This window comes from Pongo abelii, chromosome 10 (genome assembly GCF_028885655.2).
Source record: "Pongo abelii isolate AG06213 chromosome 10, NHGRI_mPonAbe1-v2.0_pri, whole genome shotgun sequence".
Lineage (NCBI taxonomy): Eukaryota > Metazoa > Chordata > Mammalia > Primates > Hominidae > Pongo > Pongo abelii.
Window position 1 is genome coordinate 131,047,644 of NC_071995.2, and position 23,069 is coordinate 131,070,712.

Here is a 23,069-nt window from a genome sequence, read left to right on the forward strand (position 1 = left end):
TGAGCTTATCCTGTTCCTGTCACACCAGCCATCCCTCGAGGGCTGCGTGGCTACCACCCTGGGCAGTCCCCGCCTAGCCCACTTGTATCCTGCAGGAAGTGCCACTGGACAGTGCTAAATTAGAACGCTGTGCTCAAGAATTCCGGGCCCAGCAGAGGCAACTATCAGGGAGCCAGAGCTGGGCTTTGACCCCCCTCGCCCACAGCCACACAGGTGCCTTGTCACCTTCCCCGGTTCAACCACTGAGACACCAGTGCCTTCAACGTCAAGGCTGCCACCCAGCCTTGGCTGCCAGGAGCTCTGTGTGCCAGCTGTTTGCCTGTCTCCTTCGTTCCTCACTCTGCCCTCTCCCAAATCCATTTCAAAACCAGTTCACTTTCAGCATTTCAAAAGAGACTTGATAGTCATGATCAACTCAGTATAGGTTTTCTTAAACATTTTTTTCTTAAAATGTTTTTTGAACTTAAAAACTAATAAATAAGTTTGGTTGGTGCTACAGATTTAAATCGACTTTTTTGTGAGGATGATAGAAATTTTGCTATGAACTTATCAATCAGAATCCCTGTTTGTAGTTTTCACCGACGAATGCTCATTTTTAATAAACAAACACCTGGAAGATACTGGGCAGCCCATGGAAGGCAGTCTGGATGCTGCACGGTAGCAGGTGTCTGCTTTGGTATTTAATGGGCAGTAGTGGGGTGGCTTAGGAACAAGATGTCTACTTAAAGAATGGAGCACAGTTAATGTTGAAGAGAAGATACTTTGCTTGTATTTTAGGAACACCTCATCAAAATGCAGAAGCAGAAACTGCAGATGCCCCCGCAGCCCCCACCGCCACAGGCCCAGTCTGTGCCCCCGCAGCCAACAGCCCAAGTGCAAGTGCAGGCCTCGCAGCCCCCGCAGCAGCAGAGCCCCCAGCTCACAACGGTCACGGCCCCAAGGCCTGGTGCCCTGCTGACGGGCACCACCGTGGCCAACCTCCAGGTGGCCCGGCTCGTAAGTGTCAGTTTCTGTTTGTTTTCCAAAAGCAGCATTTTTATGTTTTAACACAACTGTTGCGCTTGTTCAGGTGCATGTCACATGTTACAGGAATGAGTGTGAGATGGGATCCTTTCCCCGAGAACTTAGTACCCCTTGGACAGAGGACGGGACTCACCACTTGTGGAACATTAACACAGCAGCAGCTCCCAGAGCCCATCCAGGCATCACCAAGCTTCTCAGGGCTTGAATTGAGGGGGGTGGAGAGTGAGCGAGGTGAGGTGCAGCCTGCGTGGCGTCCCTGTGCTGCTGAGGGAGCCTGCAGGGACCAAGGCCTGTGTGGCTGGAGCAGAGGGCGCTGTGCATGGAAGCCATAGGCATGGGCAGGTAGCCGTCTCTGAAGCTGCTCTCAGGTGACCGCTGTAGGCGGGGAGAGCATTTGGAGATTTCAGAAGGGACTAGCATCAGGCGCAAGTGCTGTCTGGGAAGACCAGCTCTCAGCAGGTGCCAGCATCCCGGGGCAGGCAGCGTCACTGCACCGTGACTAGAACTCAGCTAGGGGTGCTGGTGACAGCTGCCCTGTTGGAGGCTCACCCTGAGCTAGACTTTGCCCTTCGTTCTCTTGTGTCTTTCACCCGGCCCAGCGCTCATGGACTGCCCCAGGCAGGGATAAGGGTCTTACGATTAATTCCATTTTACAGGTTAAGAAACTGAGGCACGTAGGCTAAGTTCCCACCCAAATTCCACAACCAATCGACTGCAACTCAGGCTAGGATTTGGGGACCCAGGTGCTCAGGCTCAGTTGTGTGGGTGCTCGACCCCCACTTCGGGTCTTCCCTGGGAGGGGCTAGCCCTCCACAGCAGAGTGAGTAGAAGTGGATGAAGAACTACAGAAGGGTGCTTGGTTTCATTCATGCTCACAAAAATGCAAATTCACTGAGAAGGGTGGTAACACCTAGTAGCCAGGGTACAGGGGTCGTGTTGGACGGGAATCAGTGGCCTCTTTTTGGAGAAGATTTTGGTAATTACGCTATAAAAATATGCATGCTTATTTAACTAAACACCCCTCTTATGTCCTGGAGAAATAACTGAACATTTACAAAGTGATGAATATACAAGCTTGTTTGCTTCATGAATGTTAGAGGAAATTAAATGTCCATTACTAAGAATTTCATTAAGTAAATTATGTATCATCCAAACAATGGAATATTAAGCAATATTTTGAAAGTGGTTTTTTGTAGAGAAGAGAAACAGATTTCAAAATATTTATAATTCATGTCATTTTTGCACACTTTCACGGTGAGGCACACAGATATGAACAGTGGCTGAAGGCTAAATACCAGTTTTAATATTCAGATGTGAGTAGTTCGAGGAGTGTGTGTAATTTTTACTTTGTATTTTCTTATGTAATCTTAGTCTCTATACATACAAAAATAGAAGTACTTCCATTTACCATTTTTTAAATGGTAACTTAAGAGAAAATGCGGGACAGGAGGCTGAGGCAGTCATTTTGAAGTGAGGGACGGGCCGATGTTGAGTGGTCACTGAAGGAACAGGAAGTGAAGGCTTCTGTGGGAAACGGGACAGGATGCGGTTACTGGTTCAGGAGATGGAGGGAAGTGAAGGTGATGTCCCGCGAGATCACTGACATCTGAAAGCAGCAGCATGTGTGATGAGCCTGCAGGTCTTGCGGGAGCTTCAGAAGCGCGGGCTGACCTGTGACTCCATATTTCCCTGCGGCGTGCAGATCTCTCAGTTTTCCTTTCCTATCGGGCTACTTTAAACTTTGTTGATCTTTGTAAATTTTCTCATGGCATGACTTCTTGTGGAGAAGTATTTGGAAAGACATACCATGTCCTGAATTTCTCTGGACTCTCCCATTATTTCTACTGTTTAGACCCGGGTTCCCACTTCTCAGCTGCAGGCGCAAGGGCAGATGCAGACCCAGGCACCCCAGCCAGCCCAGGTGGCCTTGGCGAAGCCTCCGGTGGTGTCCGTCCCGGCAGCTGTGGTCTCCTCACCGGGAGTCACCACCCTGCCCATGAACGTCGCGGGGATCAGCGTGGCGATCGGTCAGCCACAGAAGGCAGCAGGTGCCCGCCCCAGCACACCCTCCCATCCTGGGCTTGAGCCCAGTTTCACAGGCCCCTCTGGTGGCAGTGGTCGCCAGTGACCCGTTTTCTTTCCTCACACCCACCCACTTGAGCGTGCCATCACGTGTTCTAGCACAAACGTGCCTTGGCGCTTTCCAGGCACAAGGCTGGGTCCTCAATTGAACTGTTAACATTCTGAAATTTCCGTCTTAATTTAAGTGTAATTTGTGAACCCAGAAACATTTTAATGTAGTTAAGGGATGGCTTACTTGTCTCCATAGAGTTTCATAGTTTGTTATTTTCTGTAGAGGTGAGCCAGTTGGAACAGAGCTTGGCGTGAGCCTCAAGCTCTTTTCCCAGTGTGCTGACTAAGGGGCTTTTGCCGCCTGCAGGACAAACCGTGGTGGCCCAGCCCGTGCACGTGCAGCAGCTGCTGAAGCTGAAGCAGCAGGCCGTCCAGCAGCAGAAGGCCATCCAGCCCCAGGCTGCCCAGGGCCCGGCAGCCGTCCAGCAGAAGGTACTGGGGCTAGGGGATTCTCACTTCTGGGTCCATGCCGAGCCAAAGCTGCTGGAGGAGAGGGAGAGGGTCCTGAGCAGACAGAGCCCCACGTGGTGGCCCAGGCTTTTCAGAGGGTGGCTTCAAGGGCTGGAGGTGCTAGTGTGGTCATCCCTGTTGGTTTTTTCTTATTTTAAAGGTGAGTGCTGTGTGTGATGTGACAAGTGAGGCTGAGGTCTTGGCAGGGGGGTTGAGGGGGTATAGTCTGTGAGGATGGCTGGGTGCCAGGTAAGAAGCCTGCATGGCATTGGGACAGACACAGGGGGTGCAATTGCATGATGGGGGCCAGTGGGCTCGGAAGCAGACGCAGCTCACACCACAGGACCCGCCTGGACTCCTACTGGAAGACAGGGACACCGCATAGTCTGGACCCCAGACAGAGAATGTGGCCTCTGTGCATGTTGGTGGTGAAAGGGGAGATATACACGCCTGGGCCCGACGTGGATGGGGGCGCAGCAGGGCACTGGGCTCCAAGGGCGTCTACAGGCTCAGCCAGCTCCCTGAGACGTTACCTGTGCCTCTCAGCAGCCAGTGCTGTGTTGAAGGACGTGAGGGGGACACGGTGGTGAGACAGCTCTGCCTCCAGGGACTTCTGCTCATGGTGGCTCATCGGTGGCACCTAGCCCAAGTCCTGGGCTTCAGATGGCTGGTGTGGGCCCTCAGACCCTGCTTTCTGTTGGCATTGCTCTCTGGCTAGAGCTAGAAGGCGGGCTCTGATGGGAAGCCACATGGCTGTGCGGGGAGCTGCGCTGTTCCCTGAGCGCTGCGCTGGACCCCTGCAGGCAGCTGGTGCTTATCCTCAAGACAGAGGATGTTGTTTTGAGGAAACTGAGGCTCAGAGAAAAGGACTTGCCCAGATCACAGGGCCAGTAAAAGGCAGCTGGCTGACTCCAGCAGGCCCAGGGTTCTTTGTGCCATACCACCTGGACACTGGCTGTGCTGTGAGTCGCTGCTACCTCCTGCAGAAGAGGTCCCAGTGCTCAGGGACCCTGTGGGTGAAGCCCTGCTGGTTGCCAGCAATGGCATGCTCTGTGGGGAGCTGGAAGCAGAGCTGTCCTTTGGAACCCAGAGGGAGAGGGACTGAGCACTGAGGGGACACAAGGCCGGGAGGCGCAGGGTGTCTGGGTAATGCCACCAGCTCCGCCGTGGCCGGGTTCCAAAGACCAGCCTGCATCCCCACTTGGCACGACTGCTGCAGGGAAGTGCATGTCCTTTGGGTCGGGATGGTCATCTGCATTTATTTACCTCTGGAAGAAGGAGACAGTACTGGGACTTACCTCCGGGGCCTGGTCAGCAGTCCCTGGGTGCATCATGGTGGTCCATGGGCAGACGTGGCCATGCTGATGCACAGGTGGGCGTGGTTCCTCAGGCTTGAGCTGTGCTTGAGGGAGCAGTGGAGGGCTGCAGCTGAAGTGCTGGGCTGTGTGTTCCTACAATTGGACAGAAACATCCTTAGATGTTAAAAACCCCTATTTACCCATAAGCATGGCTGATAAAGCAGATACGTAAACTTCAGATGTACACAATATGATATGCAAAAATGGTGCATACCAGTTTGTTACCCCGTGTACTAAATATTTTCTCTATGTCTGCCAAGTTTTTAAATTGGATTTGAGAGATTGTGATCGCTTTCAGTCACCTATGTAGCAGCCCCGTGCAGGTGTGATAAGGGTGTCAGGGTGCCCCACCAGCCCGACTATTGAGGGAGCAGTGTCCTGGGTGGGGTGGGCTGCAGGCAACGGCCAGGCCTCCTGGAGGAGAAGCTGGCGGCCATGCCGCATGGGCAGAGGTAGGAGGAGAAGCTGGCGGCCATGCCGCATGGGCAGAGGTAGGCCTGGAGGCAGCGGCAGGGATGGGACAGGGGGCAGGAGATGTGGGTATGCACAGGGTTGGTCTGGGAGGTAGGCTGGAAAGGGGCTGGGTTCTGCTGTAGGGCCCAGAGCGGGCAGGAGTCCCGGGAGTCTTGAGCACGGCGTGGTCTTTGTGGCCCTAATTTTGCAGTCTCTCCCCAGATCACCGCACAGCAGATCACCACCCCTGGCGCACAGCAGAAGGTTGCCTACGCCGCGCAGCCGGCCCTTAAGACCCAGTTTCTTACCACACCCATCTCCCAGGCCCAGAAACTGGCCGGGGCCCAGCAAGTGCAGACCCAGATCCAGGTGAGCGGGGAACAGGGTGAGGGCCCGAGTGTCAGGAGTGGTTGCCCAGCCTTTGGCTTGTGTGTCTCGCAGGCTTTGCGAGCTCCCAGCCCTTGCTGCTGCACTGGGTGGTGTACTGGAGGGAAGTGTTGTCTCCTGGCCTTCAGGTTTCACCCCCTCTGGCTCCTGGGAAGGCTTCTCTCTGCCCGGGGCCTGTTCCGACTGTCGCCAGCTTTGCCTTCATGTTCTGGACGTCGATCTCCAGCTCTGTGGGGTACAGCTGCCCTCTCCCAGTTCCAGGCTCCTCTTCTCCCTTCCTGGTGTCTTTTTAAAAAATATATTTTATTTTATTTTTTGATATTTCTTGTTCATCAAGTTCTACCTGGTGTCTTTGGGAGAACTGAGTTCCTGATTTCATGTGTGCAGTGTGCCGTCCCATCTTCCTCTCTGCCTAGAGCTTTTATGTCCTGCTTCCTCCCAGAGCTTATGGTACCTCCCTGCATCCTTCTCGAAGAGCGGGGGAGTTGTACCTTCTTAGCTGGTCTTCCACCCTCCTGGAGTTGGTTTTTGGGTGTGAGATAGAAACAGGAAATCAGTTAGAGCAGGGGAGTTTTACCTTCTCAGCTAGTCTTACATCCTCTGGGAATTGGTTTTTGGGTCTGAGATAGAAACAGGAATTCAATTTGATGTGCCCTATGAATACCCTATTTTCAGCCCCATTCATTTAAAAGCCCATTCTGTCATCCATTGATCCACAGTGCCGCCTCCACCCGAGATCCTGTGGGGATGTTCAGGGCTTCTTGTCTCAGAGGCCATGCGGTCCCACGGCGCTCTCGCTGTGAGTGGCAGTGACACTTGGTGTCTGGAGGGCGAGTCCCCCTACCACACCCTTCCTTGGGTGTAGCGTGCCTATTCTTGGCTCTTTCCACTTCTGTGTTAATTTTAGTTAGCTTAGTTCATACACTACAATCAAAACTGCTGAAAGTTTTTATTAGAATTGCATTGATTCTGTAGCTGTTTAGGGGAGAGTTGACATCTTTACAGTCTCCTTCAGACTCACCAATATGATGCATCTTCTGTTACTTAAGTCTTTTTTAATGCCTTTTAATGAAGTTTTCTAATATTTTGTGAAAGTGTTATAGATTATGTTAGTTTTATTCTTAAGTAATCAGTATTTTTTGATGCTTTTGTAAATGGTATGCTTTTAATTTCCATTTTCTGTCTCTGGCTGTTGTACATTTTTGTACATTGGTTTTTTATTCTGGCCGCCTTGCTAGATTCTGGTTATTTGAATAATTTATCTTAGAATTTGGTTTTGTTTTGTTGGATTTCCTTCATATACATTTGTATCACCTGTAAATCGTGACGATCTACTTCTCCCATCTTAAACCCTTGCTTTCTCCTGCCTTACTGTGCTGGCTGGGACCTGCAGCACAGTGGTGAATGTCAGAGTCCGTATTTCACTGTGAAGTAGGGTGTTTGCTGTGTTTTTGTCAGAGTAAGAAAATTCTTTTCTTTTCTGCTTTGCTTGAAGTTTCTGTTCCTCTTTGTTACGGTGCTTTTTGTCTTGTTTAAAGCCCATGTGTATGAACTCCTTCCCTCCCTTACACATCTCCTTTAGTCTCAAAGCTTTAAGTCCTATCTTGGTGCGAATGATACCCAGATTCATGTCTGCAGCCACTTACTGTCCTGAGTTTCAGATTCTTCATCCTGCCTGCCTTTGACAGATCCATGGAGATGTCTGATCCCTCAGGCCTCAGGTGTGTACGCCTGACCTGCTCCTACCAGAGGCTTCCGGCTCAGGAAGGGCAGCTGTCTCTGCAGACCTTTAGCCTACTTGAGAAACCCCTACAGTCATCCATAGAGGTCCAGCCCATTGGCAGGCAGTTGTGTGTGCTTGACTTCCAGAAGAGACCTGGAGCAGCCACTTCCTGTTTCTACTGTCAGCTCCTCCTCCGCACCCTTCCCTGGTTGTTGCCATCTCTCCTGCTTCCTTTTTGCCGTCCGTCCCCCAGGAATACTTTGTGGTTGTGTGGGTGGGTCGGGGGTGTGGGGGTGTGGATGTCTCCTGCAGAGCCCTGCTGCCCACGGCTCCTGGCCTGTGCACCCCTCTGCACTTGCTCCTCTGCACCTGTGCCCCTACCAGCCTTGCTCACAGTCTCCCTTCCTGTTCACCTTTTCTGCTCTCTGTTTCTGTGTTATCACCTTCAACAAATACTATAATTACTTTGTTCAGGTGATTTTGTCTCCTCCAACAAAGCAAGCCCCATGAGTACAGATGTGCCCGAGGGCTGTTAGTACAGTGGACAGATGGACTGTTGTAGTGGGTTATAGTCATTGAATCTTGTGATGTTCAATCATCGTTGTGTTCTGGGGTGACTCACTGGGTCCTGTGGTAGTTTTCATTGTGCATGGATGAGTTCAGTTACTGCTCTCGTGTGTGTGACCTCTCGGCATCGGGGCAGCACAGCCTCGTTCGTGCGCTCTGCCTGCCTTGTCAGGTCTGTTTCTGAGACGGGCTCCTGCTTGTGTTGCCCAGGGTGGCCTCAAACTCCTGAACTCAAGCAGTTCTCCCTCCTCAGCCTCCAGCGGGCCTGGGACCGCAGGTCAGGTGTGCACCACGATGCCGGGCTTTTGCCAGGGTTTTTACTTCCTTTCCTTTCTTTTATTTTGCTATTCATTTTCTAACTTGTTAAGATGGAATACCACCTGAGCTTATTTCACAAATTTTATTATTTGGTTTTCCTTCAGTCCTAAATGTTTTTGAATTTCCATTTTGATTTCTTCTTTATTGCCTGGGTTCTTTTTAGAAGTGTTTCTTAATTTCCAGGTGAGGTTTTCCAGTTACTTTTTATTATTGACTTAAAAATAAATCTTCATTGTATTGTCAGAGAATGAGGTCTGAATGATTTCAGTCTTTGAAATTTGTTGAAACTTGCTATCTCGTCCAAAATACAGTCAGTTTTAAAAAATGGTCTGTGTCCTTCCAAAGCAGTCTTCAGGATGGGTTCAGTTGTGAGATGATTTTGTTGTAACTGGGTCAAGTTTACTGTTTGTGTCATTTCGGTCTTCTGTGTCCTGCCAATCACTTGTGTTACTAGTTATTGAGAAGGCGTGTTTAGATGTCCCATTCTGAGTATGCCTTTGTCTGTTTCTCCTTACCTTTCTCTCTGGTTTTGCTTTATATCTTAGAAGGCATTTCATTAGCCACATTTAAGTTTAAAGTTTTGAATTTTGTTATTTTGAAATGACTCTTACTGTCTTCAGTAATATCTCTGGTCTTGAAGCCTATTCTCCTCACATAAGTAAAGCACCACCCTCCTGTTGGAAGTTTCTGGTCTGTATTTTTCCCTCCTTGTTTTCAGCCATTCTCTGTGTGCCCCTCGTCACCTCCTGTGAGCAGCTCGCAGGCAGGTCCGGTGCTGTTGTGAGGTCAGGCTTTCCATCTCTGACTCTTACCTGAAACACGTGTCCACTTGTCTGTATATAAGGGTGGGTATATTTGAATTTCTGGCTTCTCTTTTGTTTAGACTCTGTCTTGCTTGTTCTGTTTTTTCTTCCTCCCTTCCTTGCCTTCTTTTGGGCCACCTTCTCTTTTTTTGGTCAATTTTTTCCCCTCTGCCAGTGAAAAATTATATATTTTCTTTCTGTTCTTTAAGTGGTTACCCTAAAATCTCCATGTGCACACTTCTGTATCAGAGTATGAAGTTAACGATTGCCTCCACCCTCTTCTCCAGCAATGATCTTATCACACAGTAGCTCAGTTTATTCATCTCAAATGCTGCTGTTAGTGTGCGTTTTAATTCTGTGCTTTTTCTTTTTTTGACACAGTCTTGCTCCATCGCCTAGGCTGGAGTGTAGTGGCGCGATCTTGGCTCACTGCAACTTCCGCCTCCTGTGTTCAAGTGATTATCCTGCCTCAGCCTCCTGATTAGCTGGGACTACAGGCGCATGCCACCAGGCCCGGCTAATTTTTGTATTTTTAGTAGAGATGGGTTTCACCATGTTGGCCAGGCTAGTCTCGAACTCCTGACCTCGTGATCCACCTGCCTCGGCCTCCCAAAGTGTTGGGATTACAGGCGTGAGCCACCGCGCCCACCCATAGTTCTGTCCTTTTTCATCTTTGACTTTTTATGTGGAATTACTTTCCTTCCACTTGACCCATCCTTTGGAATTTCCTTTAGTGCTTGAAAATGCCTGTGTGTCACTCTTGTTCCTGAGAGACAGTTTTGCTTTGCTTAGTACAGAATTCCGGATTGGCATTTTTTTTTTTGGAGACAGAGGCTCACTCTCCCATGCTGGAGTGCAGTGGCACGATCTTGGCTCACTGCAACCTCCGTCTCCCACATTCAAGAGATTCTCCCGCCTCAGCCTCCCGAGTAGCTGGGACTACAGGCGCACACCACCATGCCCAGCTAATTTTTATATTTTTAGTAGAGGTGGGGTTTCACCATCTTGGCCAGACTGGTCTTGAACGCCTGAACTTGGGTGATCCACCTGCCTCGGCCTCCCAAAGTGCTGGGAGCCACCACGACCGGTCAGCATTGTTTTCTGAGTGCATTCACGGTATCATTTCCTCACTGTGGCCGGTTTTGTTGTTGGAAGAGGAGCCGGTGTCTGTCCAGCGTTTCGCTCTTCCAGGGTCACCTGTCTCTTCCCCACCGTCTGCCTGTTACTGAGACGTTGTCTTTGTCTTTGTTGTTTTGCAGTTTCATTCCGATGCTCCAGCTTCTTGAATCTTGGGCAGTCTCTCTCATGTCTTTAGGAAATAAGCAGCCACTGTTTGTTTACGTGTTGCCCCTGTCCTGCTCCCTCTGCCCTTCAGGTCTCTCAGCAGCTTTTATATTTTCTGTGTCTTTGTCTCGTTGTACTATATTCTGAGTCATGTCTTTCGCTCTGTCTCCTCAGTCACTCATTTTTCCCTTCATTAAGTCAAATCTGCTTCAAAGCTTGTCTGTTGAATTTTTATCTTGATGATTTATTATTTTGTTTGCAGAAGTTCCCAAATATGCCTGGTCTTTGTTTATAGTCTCTTGTTTCCAGGCCTCACAGAGTGAGCGAGGTGTTTTTCTGGATCTGGTGATTTCCCTGTCTGAAATGTGCTGCATCTACGGGGACTCCTCGCAGCCTGGGGCAAAGGTGGAGTTTTGCTTCTGCGGGCACCTTCAGGTGCCACAGGAACACTGCTTCGTGTGTGGCTTAGGCTTTCGCTCAGCTCTCAGGTGTCACCCACCTGGCCTCTGAATCTGTGTCTCCTCCTCTCTCCTCCCTGGCACTGAGGCTTAGGGCAGGTGCTTTTCTTACAGATGCCACTGGAGGAAGGGGATGCTTTCTTTGCAGCCTTTGGGTACCTTTGTGGGGACAGTGTCTCCCTCCAGGATGGCAGCTGGCAGTAGCACGGGGCTCTTTTGTGAGCTCCCCACCGAGAACTGGTCTATACCTGGTGTCTGGTCAGCTGTGTCCTGTGCGACCCTGGAGATCATGGGGTGCGTCTCCGTGTGGCCAGCGATCTTGGGCAGAGGTTGTGCAGTTTTTCTGCTCCGTGACTCGTGGTGCCCGCCTGTGCTTAGGTTTGGAGACTGGCAGTTCCTGACTCTTTGCAGGTTTCTTGGCACATTTAAAATTTCTTGCTAGTGCTTTATTTAAGACGTCTCAGGATTTTCAGTGCTGTGCCAAGTAAGTCCTGGATCATTGTGGTCTTGAGATGGGCCCTGGAGCACCGGCCGCATCTTTGTTTCCCAGTAGTTCCACAGGGGGCGCTCAGGGCACTTATCTTAGTGAATTTTATTTATAATTGTTTAAGTGACAGTAAACTAGTAAATGCCTTCTGATTGATTTTAATTTTAGTAAGGACTAACATTTATTTTGACCTTTGTTCATGTGTGAGTAAATCATATAATTTCACATTTTTCGCAGAATTATCTTGGGCAATATTATTTTCATCTGTTTTCTATAAGTAACAGGACCCACCAAGAGACCAGGGTCCATGAGGGCCTTGTGCAGGGAGGGCCCTTGAAATCAGGGCCCCCAGCAGCTGCCCACGCTGGAGCCTCTCTTGTGTTCTGGGTGCACGCCATGATGGTGCTGACAGGACACACAGGCGGCCCAGAGCCTCTTACTACATCAAGACAGCGGGAGATGCATGCAGTAGCAAGTGCACAGAAAGTGGGTACTGGGTGGAAAGCATTGCTTTATAAATAGTCAGATCTCAATCATGACTAAGAAAAATGTAGAAAAATGATAAAATTGCCAGCCTCAAAACCTTGGTGCGTCCTCGGGTTCCCCATTTCAGCTGGCTGCCCGAGCTGCACTGTACAGCTCATTACTAGAACGTCATCCAGGCCTGTCACATGCAGAGCCCTTGGGACTCACAAGACGCTCAAATACTTAACATCCTCAGTCTGATTCTTTCATATAAACTTGCAGTAGTTTTTGTGAAAAGAAAAAATGTGTCTGAAATATGAGACCAAAAATAAGCTTAAATGATGAGTGATGGCAAATTGGGGAGGCAGTCAGTTGACTCATCATGCAGTGGAGCAACTTGCTCTCTCGCTGCTGCAGGTGGGCACACTACGAGAATTGCTCTTTTGTGTCACATGGTCATTGTGTTTTTTGCATTAACCGAGGACAGAAAGGGAGGAAAAATCTGTTTTTGTGCACATACTCCTTTGAATTCTATGTTTGGCTTTTTTTGTTTGTCAAAGGTTGCAAAACTTCCTCAAGTTGTTCAACAGCAAACACCTGTGGCCAGCATCCAGCAAGTTGCCTCTGCTTCCCAGCAGGTAGGACGCATAGACAAAGTGGAAACCTCACATTTCCCAGGTCAGAGAATGGGTTGTTTTCATCTGAGGTCATGATTAGGGAATCACTTCTGATGTTTGTGATACACACAAAAACATTAACTTCAGGGGAAAAACTAGATACACTTAATAATGAGAAGAAGAGTGAACAAGCGTTTTGGGGTTGTGTCAGCCATACTGAGGGAGCCTCACCTTGGGCTCACTCCCCGGACCCTTTGTTCACTGATCATCGTGGGTGTGTCCTGCAAGTCGCAGATGCTGCCCTGTGGTTTTAGGGAGGCACAGGCTCAGGCAAGCAGGCTCCGCTCGGGGCCTGCCCTTGAGCAGAGGTGCTGTGGGCACAGTGGCCCTGCCTCTCACAGAAGCCCTTCCGGCGCTTTCACTGTTGTCACTGATGCTCCACAATATGACTCTTTAGCACAGTGCTTTAAATGTAAAGCGGTGCTTTAAACTTTCTAAATTTTGTTCAAAGTCACACTGGCATATAGATTTCAAGAAACCAAACTCTATTAAAAGCTTTACTACAACAACAAAATCAGTCCCTGACCCAACTTTCACCCTTTTCCCAAGAGGCATCTGGTGTTAGTCTAAAAGCAACCATCTTTTAATTTTCCACTTGTGTTTAATTGGAAACCAGAGGTCATATTGTTGTGTGACTGGTCATTCTTCCATGTCATAAAAGCATAGTCAGTGAAGTTTCTCGAGTCCTCCGCATCCCAAAGAATGTCCATTTTCCTGTCCCTGGACTGAGTTTCCTGGCAATGTGTGTTTTCTGACTCTCTCGGCTCAGGCTTCTCCACAGACTGTGGCACTCACACAGGCGACAGCGGCCGGGCAGCAGGTGCAGATGATCCCTGCAGTGACTGCGACTGCCCAGGTGGTTCAGCAGAAACTGATTCAGCAGCAAGTGGTGACCACGGCATCGGCCCCGCTCCAGACTCCAGGCGCTCCCAACCCAGCCCAGGTGCCCGCCAGCTCCGACAGCCCAAGCCAGCAGCCCAAGTTACAGATGAGGGTCCCTGCTGTCAGGCTAAAGACACCTACTAAGCCTCCGTGCCAGTAGTCAGGACAGCAGGGCTGCCTCTCATCTAAAGCAAAACTACCTTCCTCACAGAAATCGCTTTATTAGTGAACCTTGGGACCATGTCATGCAAGATATTCAGCACTTGGAAAGATATAATTGAAACAAAGTAGTGTAATCATTTTATTAAAATGCATCCCGCACTGCAGGACAAATGGTCCCTATGGAGCGCCCCCTTCTCTGTACTACATGGCTCATGGAAAAAGTGACAACATGGCTTCCTCTAAATCATTTCACCTTTCAGTCCCCACCCACACCTGTCCCCTAGAGCCATAGTACTGTGTTCTGAAAGCCATTTAGAATTTCATTGTGAGCATGTAGTGCTTTGCGCGCCACAGAAGCCGTCTGCCGTGTGTGAGGAGCATACAATGGACTTTCTAAAGATAAGACATGGGCTTCCACAGTGTCTGCCAGAGTTTAGTTCTTTATACCTTACTGAAAAATGCCTCATGGTCTTCGCAGAGGAAAAGCCCTGTCTAAAGTAAATCATCTGAGATTGGTTTTCTATTCCAAAGAAAGCCAATATGGTTCTTTCCTTCCCTCCTAAAATGTGACTTAACTTTTAAGAGAAATGTTCTGACACCCACCTAAACACACAAGGCACGTTCCTGGCCTGTGTTCAAGGGAAATGATCAGTCATTGCATTGTTATTCCAAAGAGCAGCCAACAGGGGCCTCCCCCAGGCCCTACCCCACAATGGGATTGGCTTTCATTTAATGGAAACTTCTGGGACTGATGCCCAACTCAGTGCACTCAAGACGCATCTCCAGCTTTCGGGGGAAGCTGGTATTTGACATAGTGTGTTAAACAGCTCCTGAGAACCTTTGGGACACTGCCATGGCTGGCGTGAGGCCCAGAGGACCACGCAGAGGCAATGGTAGTACAGATGTCACAGCTGAGGGTACGATGAGGCCTGGGCTCAGTGAGCCAGGACGAATATGACAGACACCCCTTGCTGCCACAGCCAGCCCTTTGACAAAGGTGGGCTGGTGATTCTGGAAGTATTGGCTATAGCAGTGGGCCCAGTCAGCTCTTCCCTGTGGACTTATGACAGCAGATTTTCTCTCGGATAAGCTTGTGTGGTTCTGCTAGTGAAGCAGAGAACCACCTGTGCTGTTGTGGAAGGCATGCCGTTGAGGGGGAAAGTGAAGCCCAGTATTTGCTACTGTTTTTCCTTTTTTTACTATGACAAGAAAATAAATGCAATTTTAGTGGAATTGATTGGCTGACAGTGTCTCCTTACTTTGAAGTTTTCACCAAAGCAAAAAGGTCCGTATCCAATAATATCCTTTGTGCTGTGGCTTGATTTTGGCCTATTTTACATTATTTGGTCCAGGAAATTAGCTTATATTAGGTTTTTTGTATACTAAAAATCAGTTACGGCACAATAAAGATTTTCTGTTTTTAAATTGTATTTCATCCGCTTCCTCCCCATTCTCTCACTTAAAGTGACATTGAGGAAGGTGTTCTGTCCCACAGGTTTCTGTGGACAGCGATACAGCAGGATTCAGTGAAATCAACTGGGGAGCTCACTTGAGCTCTTGATAAGAAATTTGGAGAAGAGTAAAAACCAAGCTTTGAAAAAACAGAAGAAATTAATCTTTTAGTTAGTTGAACATATCAAAGCAGAGGACTGGAATCTGTTTGTTCTAACCAAACCCGTTCTCCCTGGCTCAGCATGTGCCGTGAGAGCGCAGCTTGCCAGAGGGAGGGCCGCTGTGTGCGCCTCGGATCTGGCTCCCAGTGGAAATTTTTACTCCTCCTCATCCACAAATGTGCAGAACTGAAGTATCTAGGAATTCTGCCTTTGTCATTTGTTTTAATTTGTGTGCCCTGTTCATTTTTTTTGTCTTTCCCAAATCTTGGTAGTCTCCTTATAGTTGAAGATAAAATGTTGAGTGCACTTATTTTAGAATATCCTAGACATAACTGTCTAAGTAAAAGCGCTCTATTAATCTAAAACACTACAAGAGAATTTAGCAACATCTCTCAAATGCTTTTTTGGAGATCTTAAGGGGATTCTGAATATTTGCAATGTGGAGTTCCCGCCCCGATCTCACGTCAGTGAGGGTCTCCTGTCTCTCAAGTGTGTTTCCTTTGGCTTTTCCCTAATACAAAATATGGACATATTTTTACTCGTAGCACTCAATTTAGTAACTTCTACATGCTACCGTTGACCTGAGTTAAATTCACTTAGTTGTGTAAGTAAAAATTCTCCTTTTAGTGTATTATTTTCTTGGCCTTCCATTTTAAAGGTTAAAGTTTCTAACCTAAGAATTAAGTACACATTCAGGAAGCTGTTGTCTAGGCCTTCCCCTTGTGAATCTGGGTTCATTCCAATACGGCAAGTAAGAGTTGGAAACTTTGAGAACACGGACTATAAAGGCAGCAGCCCAAACACTGTCAGACTCTAATTGGCGAACCTGGGAAACAGTTGCCCTGTTATTCTTTAAAGAAAGACGTTTATTCTAATGAAAGCCAGACTGTTTTTAAAGCATCTGGTGGGAAGCAGAAGGTTGGATCCAAGCCCTTGTTCAGATTTGGTGCCTGATAAGACAGGGGTTTCTCTTTTTGTGACCTTTATTATTATTGTTTTGTTAACTGTTGTAACCAGTTAGCTGTTGTGTTTTAAGATGGAAAGGAACAAGACTAAAATTGTAAATACTTTGTAAACATCAGCATTTGTACTTGAATAGTAGGATTTTAAAGGGCATTGATAGCATACCAAACAAAAGGCAAAATCAAGTGACCTTTTTATATATTTTTTCATTTTGTCTTTCATAGAAAACTGGTATTTAAGTTAAAATGAGATGCTAACTGAGTTTTTCATTTGTGTGAAGAAAAAGCCAACAAGTAATGTTGGAGCCAGAGGTGTTCCCCTCACCCACCTTTCCGTGGCCATAGAAGGACCTGGAAGGAACAGAAATCACATTCACCAGGTCCACCAGGCAGCCACTTTCCAAAGCCACATGTGGAGGAAAGAGCCGGTGCCACCCTGCCCCGTGTGGCCTGCCACCCTCGCAGCACCCGTCGTCACTATCCTGGGGGCCACACTGGCACCAGTGTCCTTCCACACCCAGTCCGTGTGCCCAAGTAAGGGCAGGGACACCTGCTCCCAGGTGCTCACCACCGAAAACGCCTGTGAGCAGATGGCCTGGGAGTTGTTGCTTCTCTTTTTCTGCTTTTGGACTTTTCTTCATTTTGTTTTAAATCTGATTACAAAAATCAACGCATACTTTTAATTGAAAACGCACACATTACGCAAAGTAAAGAAGCATCCCAGAAGCCCCTTAGTTTCTATATCTTTTCTCCCACCACAAAAACGGGGGTGCACAGGCACTTGGCCCTGCAGCTTTGGGCTTCCACCTCAGGTCTTCCAGATGGAAAGCTCCCAGGGTCTGGTTGCACACTTGGTGTCTGCAGGTGATAGTGCAGATACCAGGGTGGGCGAGAAAGCCAGCTGCAAAGCCCAGCTGGTGCTCCCTGGCCCCTGGGTGTCTGTACTGCAGTGTCTGGTACACCTGCAGCTCCATGCCTACCAGCCACATAACCAGGGGCAGTTGACTTCCTCCTTCAGGGCCTCTGTGTCCCCATGTCCCCTCTCCTAAGGTGGCTTGAGGATCCAGTCCAACGTTGGGTGCTGCACTTGGTGTCTGTCTTTTATACTCCCAATGGAGAGGACTGCAGGTTTTGCAAAGCTGCTGTCATCCTGACCCCACCATCACGTCTTTGCCAAGTGTGCCTGTGGCAACAGGCCCTTGGGCGGGCTTATCTGGCCTGGAGGCTGTGTTTCTGTTTGCTGTCCAGTAGCGACCAGGGGCCAGTGGGTGAAGCAATTGTGCCTGCATACAGCCGTCAAGACCTTAAGGTAGCCTCTGAGCCCAGAGTGTGTTGTGTCACCTCCTACTCAAGATGTCAGATCGTGTGACAGCTGCCCACCAACACCCCAGAGTTGGGCATTGTGATCCAGGGCAATGGGAGGGGAGATTCCTTTGCCATAGGGTGCCCTGCTACGCTGTTGCTGCAGCATCTATTCCCCTAATTTTTCTAAAGTTCCCATTTTATTGGGTAGATTATGCTACATACATTCGGTGGAATGCAGTGCAGCCTATACAAACAAGAAAGTACAGCCGTGCTGGGGGATAAGTTTGTGAAGTATGCTACCAGGATGGAACTGGTTGTATGCCTGGATGTTCATAGAATATCCTGGAAGTATTTGCCCCTGCATGTGGTGGATTCTACGTTCATGAGTTCAACCGACCAAGGATCAAAAATATTCAGACACAAAAATGTGTCTATACTGAACATATACAGACCTTGTTTTGGGGGGGTTATTATTTCCTAAACAATGCTGCCTAACAGCTATTTACATGGCATTTACATTGCATTCACTATTGTAAGTAACCCAGAGATGATTTTAAAAAAGATGTTTTTGAGTTACATGCATTTTGCATCAGGGGCTTGAGCCTCTCGGAGTTTGGCATCCATGGGAGGTCCTGAGGGACGATTGTACGTTGTGTTAGCACTGCCTCTGTGGAGGGAGAGACTGGGGGGCAAGGATCAAGGCTGTTTACTCTGCACTGTTATGCACATCCTTTTAACTGTTTAGGTAGTTTGCCAAGTGCATGAATTTTTTTGTGTGTGGTGGGGGCGGGGTGGAGGTGGGGACAGTCTCACTCACTCTGTGGCCCAGGCTGGAGTGCGGTGGCGTGATCTCAGCTCACTGCAACCTCCGCCTCCTAGGTTCAGGCGATTCTCCTGCCTCAGCCTCCCAAGTAGCTGGGATTACAGGCACGCACCACCATGCCTGGCTAATTTTTGTATTTTTAGTAGAGATGGGCTTTCGCCATGTTGGCCAGGCTGTTCTCGAACTCCTGGGCTCAAGTGATCTGCCTGCCTCGGCCTCCCAAAGTGCTGGGATTACAGGTGTGAGCCACCTCACCCGGCCATGAATTAGTTTTTGAAATAAGGCCTATCAGCTTTTTTGTCACATGGTCCCCTACTCGGGAACCTTTATTTCCGACCTCCTGCCTGATCTTGACCAGCCCCCAGAGCAGCATCGTTCTGCCCCCTGTGCAGCCTTTCCTGTCTCCCAGACTTTGTGCTCTTCTCTTTGTTGTAAAGTATTTCTCCTACTTTAAAGACCACCCCACGTAAGTAAGTGTGCATCCATTCATTCATTTATTCATTTCTCCCCAGTGTTCTCCTCCAGTAGTACCTTGCGCTGAACAATAGTATTTGTCTTATTTCTCCAGCTGTAGTGTGACTCTGCTTTATCCCTATTCAATGAATATTTAATGTAGCATATTTCATGCCAACTTTACCAGTAATGCTGGAGCGGCGGAAGAAAACAGCTGGAGTTGGTTGTTGAAGAAAATCAAAGCTGGCCGGGCGCGGTGGCTCACACTTGTAATCCCAGCACTTTGGAAGGCCGAAGCGAGCGGATCACGAGATCTGGAGATCGAGACCATCCTGGCTAACACCGTGAAACCCCGTCTCTACTAAAAATACAAAAAATTAGCCAGGCGTGGTGGCGGGCGCCTGTAGTCCCAGCTACTGGGGAGGCCGAGGCAGGAGAATGGCGTGAACCCGGGAGGCGGAGCTTTCAGTGAGCCGAGATGGCGCCACTGCACTCCAGCCTGGGCGACAGAGCGAGACTCCGTCTCAAAAAAAAAAAAAAGCTGATCAGAGAGATGGATGAATTACTGGTTTATTCAGCTGTTTATGAAGTACATACTATGTGGCAGTTTAGACAACTAGGCTATACTTGCCAGCAAAATAAAAAAGGGGGTTGCATCCTAGCAGGTCAGATAAAATAATGCAGGGATAAGTACCATGAAGAAATGGACAGGTGGTAGGTGATACGGGTTTCACTCTTGAGTAGATGGGCAGGCTATGCAGGGGAAGGCGCCTGATGCACAGTTCCAAATCTCACCTGTCTACAGTGGACACGATGAAACCAGGGACATGTCCCACCATTTCAGTGGTCACAGGCAAGAGTCTTGTGGATCTTCGGATCCCACGTGACATCTCATCTCCCTAGGCACCCCGACTCCCCTGCCCAATTTAAAACAGACCTCAGCCTGCCCCATCCCGGCTGCTTTGCCTGGTGCTCTTCTAACTGCATGTTTATCTATCCTCCCCGCCTAGACTGTAGGGCCCACGAGGGGAGCCGCTAGCCGTGCTTGTCAGTGTGACCAGCGCTCAGCAGGTGTCCGGCGGGAGGGCGGGCAAATACAACTCAGTGCCCACGTGCGAACGAATGAACGAACTAGTTCCGGGCGGAGCCAGAGGCGCGCGCCGGCGCGGACCGAGGCCTGGCCCTGTCCGCCCCGCCCCCTCCGCCCCGTCCCTCCGGGTCCGCTGGACGCTGATTGGTCCGAGCCTCGCCTGCGCAGTGCCGGGCCGGCGCTCGTGCTTGCGCACTGGCTCCGCGTCGGCCGGCCGGTTTGGTCGGTTGTGGTGGCCTCGCCGCCCCGTCCGCTGTCGCAGCGCTCATCCGCGCCGGGAGCCCTTGGCTGCGTCGCCTGGCAGCCGCGGTGAGTGACGGCCCGCGTATCCGCTGCCGGGGCCGTGGCGGGCGTGAGGGGTTGGCCCTACCCTCGGCGCCTGACCGCCCACACCCGCCGGTTACCCTGGAGGCTCCCCGGCCGCGCGCTCCCCTCTCTCCGTCCCATCACCCGGTGGCCCCGGCTGGGCGAACGCCCACCCCTCCCTTAGGGACCCCTCCCCGTGACACGATCCCCGTGAACGCCCACCCCTCCCTTAGGGTCCCCCTCCCCGTGACACGATCCCCCGTGAACGCCCACCTCCCTCAGCGAACCGTCCGCCGTGACATGACCCCCCGCAAACGCCCACCCCTCCCTCAGTGACCCTGCCCCTGTGAGCGCCCACCCCTCCCCCTGCGACCCCTCCCCTCGCGACCTGGTAACTGCCCCTTTCCCGCCTTCCCTCCCCCGCCCTCTCTCCCCCATCACCCCGTTTTCTGGTGACCGCTCCCCCCCATCCCGTGACACAGACCCCCTGACCTCCCAGCCCTTCCCCGGTGACACGATCCCTGTGACCGTCTGGCCCGGTAACCGCCCCTCCCCTCGTGGCCCTTCACCCAGTCCCCTGGTGCCCCCGTCACTGCCGCCCGCCTGGCTCCAGCCTCGCGAGACCGCTGTCTACGGTGCTGACGCCTCCTCTCCCTCTTGACCCCTTGGCCCCGGTGTCCTGATCCCTGAGGTCGGGGCCTGGTCTGCACTCCAGGAAAGACGAGTGCGCTTAGGGAGTGCTGCACGTGAGCAGTGAAGCTGATTCCACACACTGCCCTGCTCGGCAGCTGCCCCAGAACTGACCACGGACCCCTCCGCGGGTCCTGCTCCTGACAAGGGCCTTCCGGTACTGGGAGTTTTGTGTTAGTGGAAAGGAAGAATCTAATAATACCACCACCTTTACAGTAAAGATGCTGCGAATTGACACTTTATAATAAAGACACTTATCTTGCCCAAGAGCTGGGTGAGTATGTCCTCCTTACCAAAAAGTTGATTTACTTACAGTTAACTGGCTGAAAGTTCGAGTCTTAGGCTTATTTGTACCGCTCCAGGCAGGCTGATTGCCGTTGGTTACCATCTGTCAGATTGGATAGCAGGACCACTGGCTGTTGGGGGCTCACGACCAGATAGAGTCTTGTCTGGGAACCACAAGTGAGTGTTGTTACCACAGCTCTGCAGCAGTGAGGGTACCTCTCAATCCACGTGTAGTCGCCCCCCCTTATCTTCAGGGGATACGGTCCAACACCCTCAATGGATGCCTGAAATCAAGGATAGTAGTGAACACTATATATACTGTTTTCTTATGCATCCATCCATATCTACGATAAAGTTTAATTCATAAACTAGGCACAGGAAGAGATTAATAACAGCTAATAATAAAATAGAACAGTCGTAACAATATACTGTAGTAAAAGTCATGTGAAAGTGATGTCTCTCTCCTAAAATATCTTACTGTATTGTACACACATGTTTTTGAACTGCAGTTCACCAAGGGTTACTGAATCCATGGATAATGGGAGACTACAGCAGTTTCTTTTCCAACTATGTTATTGAGACTTCAAAACTAACTAGTTTGTTGAACGGAGTTTTCCAAGTTGTACAAAATGACAGTTGTAACACAAAGGTATTTCACTGACATCCCTGTCATGTTTTTGCTAAACTAATGCACTTTTAAAAATTATTATTTATGCTGGGTGTGGTGGCTTATGCCTGTAATCCCAGCACTTTGGGAGGCTGAGGCGGGCAGATCACCTGAGGTCGGGAGTTCGAGACCAGCCTGACCAACATGGAGAAACCCGTCTCTACTAAAAATACAAAAAAAATTAGCTGGGTGTGGTGGCGCTTGCCTGTAATCCCAGCTGCTTGGGAGGTTGAAGCAGGAGAATCGCTTGAACCCAGGAGGCGGAGGTTGTGGTAAGCTGAGATCACAACACTGCACTCCAGCCTGGGCAACAAGAGCGAAACTCCGTCTCAGAAAAAAAATATGTTACTTACAAAAGTCTGTACTTCATGTTCAGTCACAGTACAGACAAGTAGAAACTCCCTCCTTCAACAATACCTAACACTCAAGGAGAGATGGCCTTACAGAGTCAGCATGTGGTGCAGAGGTCTCTTGGCCATGATTTTAGGTCCTCCTGGGTCCACATCGTCCCACCTGGTCATGGATACGTTGTCATCTGATCTGTTAACTGTTAAGATAACAGTTGTCTTAACTACTCCAAAATGGTTAAGTGTTAGGACTTTAATGTTGGTGATCATGTAATAAAGGGCCTGGAGGATAATGGCGTGCTTATGAATTTGCTGGGTGGTGTTCACATGTTTGAAAAAGCATTGAAATGTATGATTTTGGGTGATGACTCTGAGAAGTATGGAGCATCACCCATTTTTTTTAAATTTATTATTATACTTTAGGTTTTAGGGTACATGTGTGCAATGTGCAGGTTAGTTACATATGTATACATGTGCCATGCTGGTGCGCTGCACCCACTAACTCGTCATCTAGCATTAGGTATATCTCCCAATGCTATCCCTCCCCCCTCCCCCCACCCCACAACAGTCCCCAGAACATGACCCATTTTGAATAGGAAAACAGAATGTTGTAAAGTGATTCTTGGTCCCCTAAGAGTCCAGTGACAAACACCATGTAGAGGAAAAATGGCAAAGAATGGGCTCTCTCCAAAGTCAGGTGCTGAGGCCCTTCTAAGGAGGAAAAGCAAACGCTCTTTCACTGTGGTTTCCAGCTGCTACAGGAACAAATAGTGTCTGTTTGTGTCCAGCTTATTTTTTGACTTCTTTGAGTCTGAAGATACTTTGAAAAACTTTGATTTGCCAAAGTAATTTTTTGTACCTTGGAATGAGCCATATTTTTAATTTGCTTTTTAATGTT

The 23,069-nt window shown here is 49.4% G+C and overlaps 2 protein-coding genes across 24 annotated transcripts in view; both read left to right on the forward strand.

Annotated features, from left to right (window-relative positions):
- Positions 1-14,863, forward strand: part of LOC100451130 (E1A-binding protein p400) — a 131,379-nt gene extending 116,516 nt beyond the window's left edge. For 19 of the 20 annotated variants that reach the window (XM_054528446.2, XM_054528442.2, XM_054528440.2 and 16 more), the window contains 6 exons: positions 778-996; positions 2,876-3,071; positions 3,464-3,588; positions 5,640-5,786; positions 12,470-12,547; positions 13,356-14,863. In XM_054528446.2, the coding sequence (XP_054384421.1) occupies positions 778-996; positions 2,876-3,071; positions 3,464-3,588; positions 5,640-5,786; positions 12,470-12,547; positions 13,356-13,628 (1,038 nt within the window). In that variant the 3' untranslated portion in view covers positions 13,629-14,863. The remainder of the gene's footprint in view (positions 1-777; positions 997-2,875; positions 3,072-3,463; positions 3,589-5,639; positions 5,787-12,469; positions 12,548-13,355) is intronic. The other variant, XM_054528439.1, reaches the window with a different exon arrangement.
- A 5,177-nt stretch (positions 14,864-20,040) lies between these two features.
- The window catches only part of LOC100451512 (putative EP400-like protein), a 38,890-nt gene continuing 35,861 nt past the window's right edge, over positions 20,041-23,069 (forward strand). For 2 of the 4 annotated variants that reach the window (XM_063712365.1, XM_054528455.2), the window contains exon 1: positions 20,052-20,185. The gene's annotated coding sequence lies outside the window, so the exon portion shown is untranslated. Of the gene's footprint in view, positions 20,186-20,400; positions 21,147-23,069 lie in introns of those variants that run through there. The other 2 variants (XM_063712366.1, XM_054528454.2) reach the window with 2 other exon arrangements.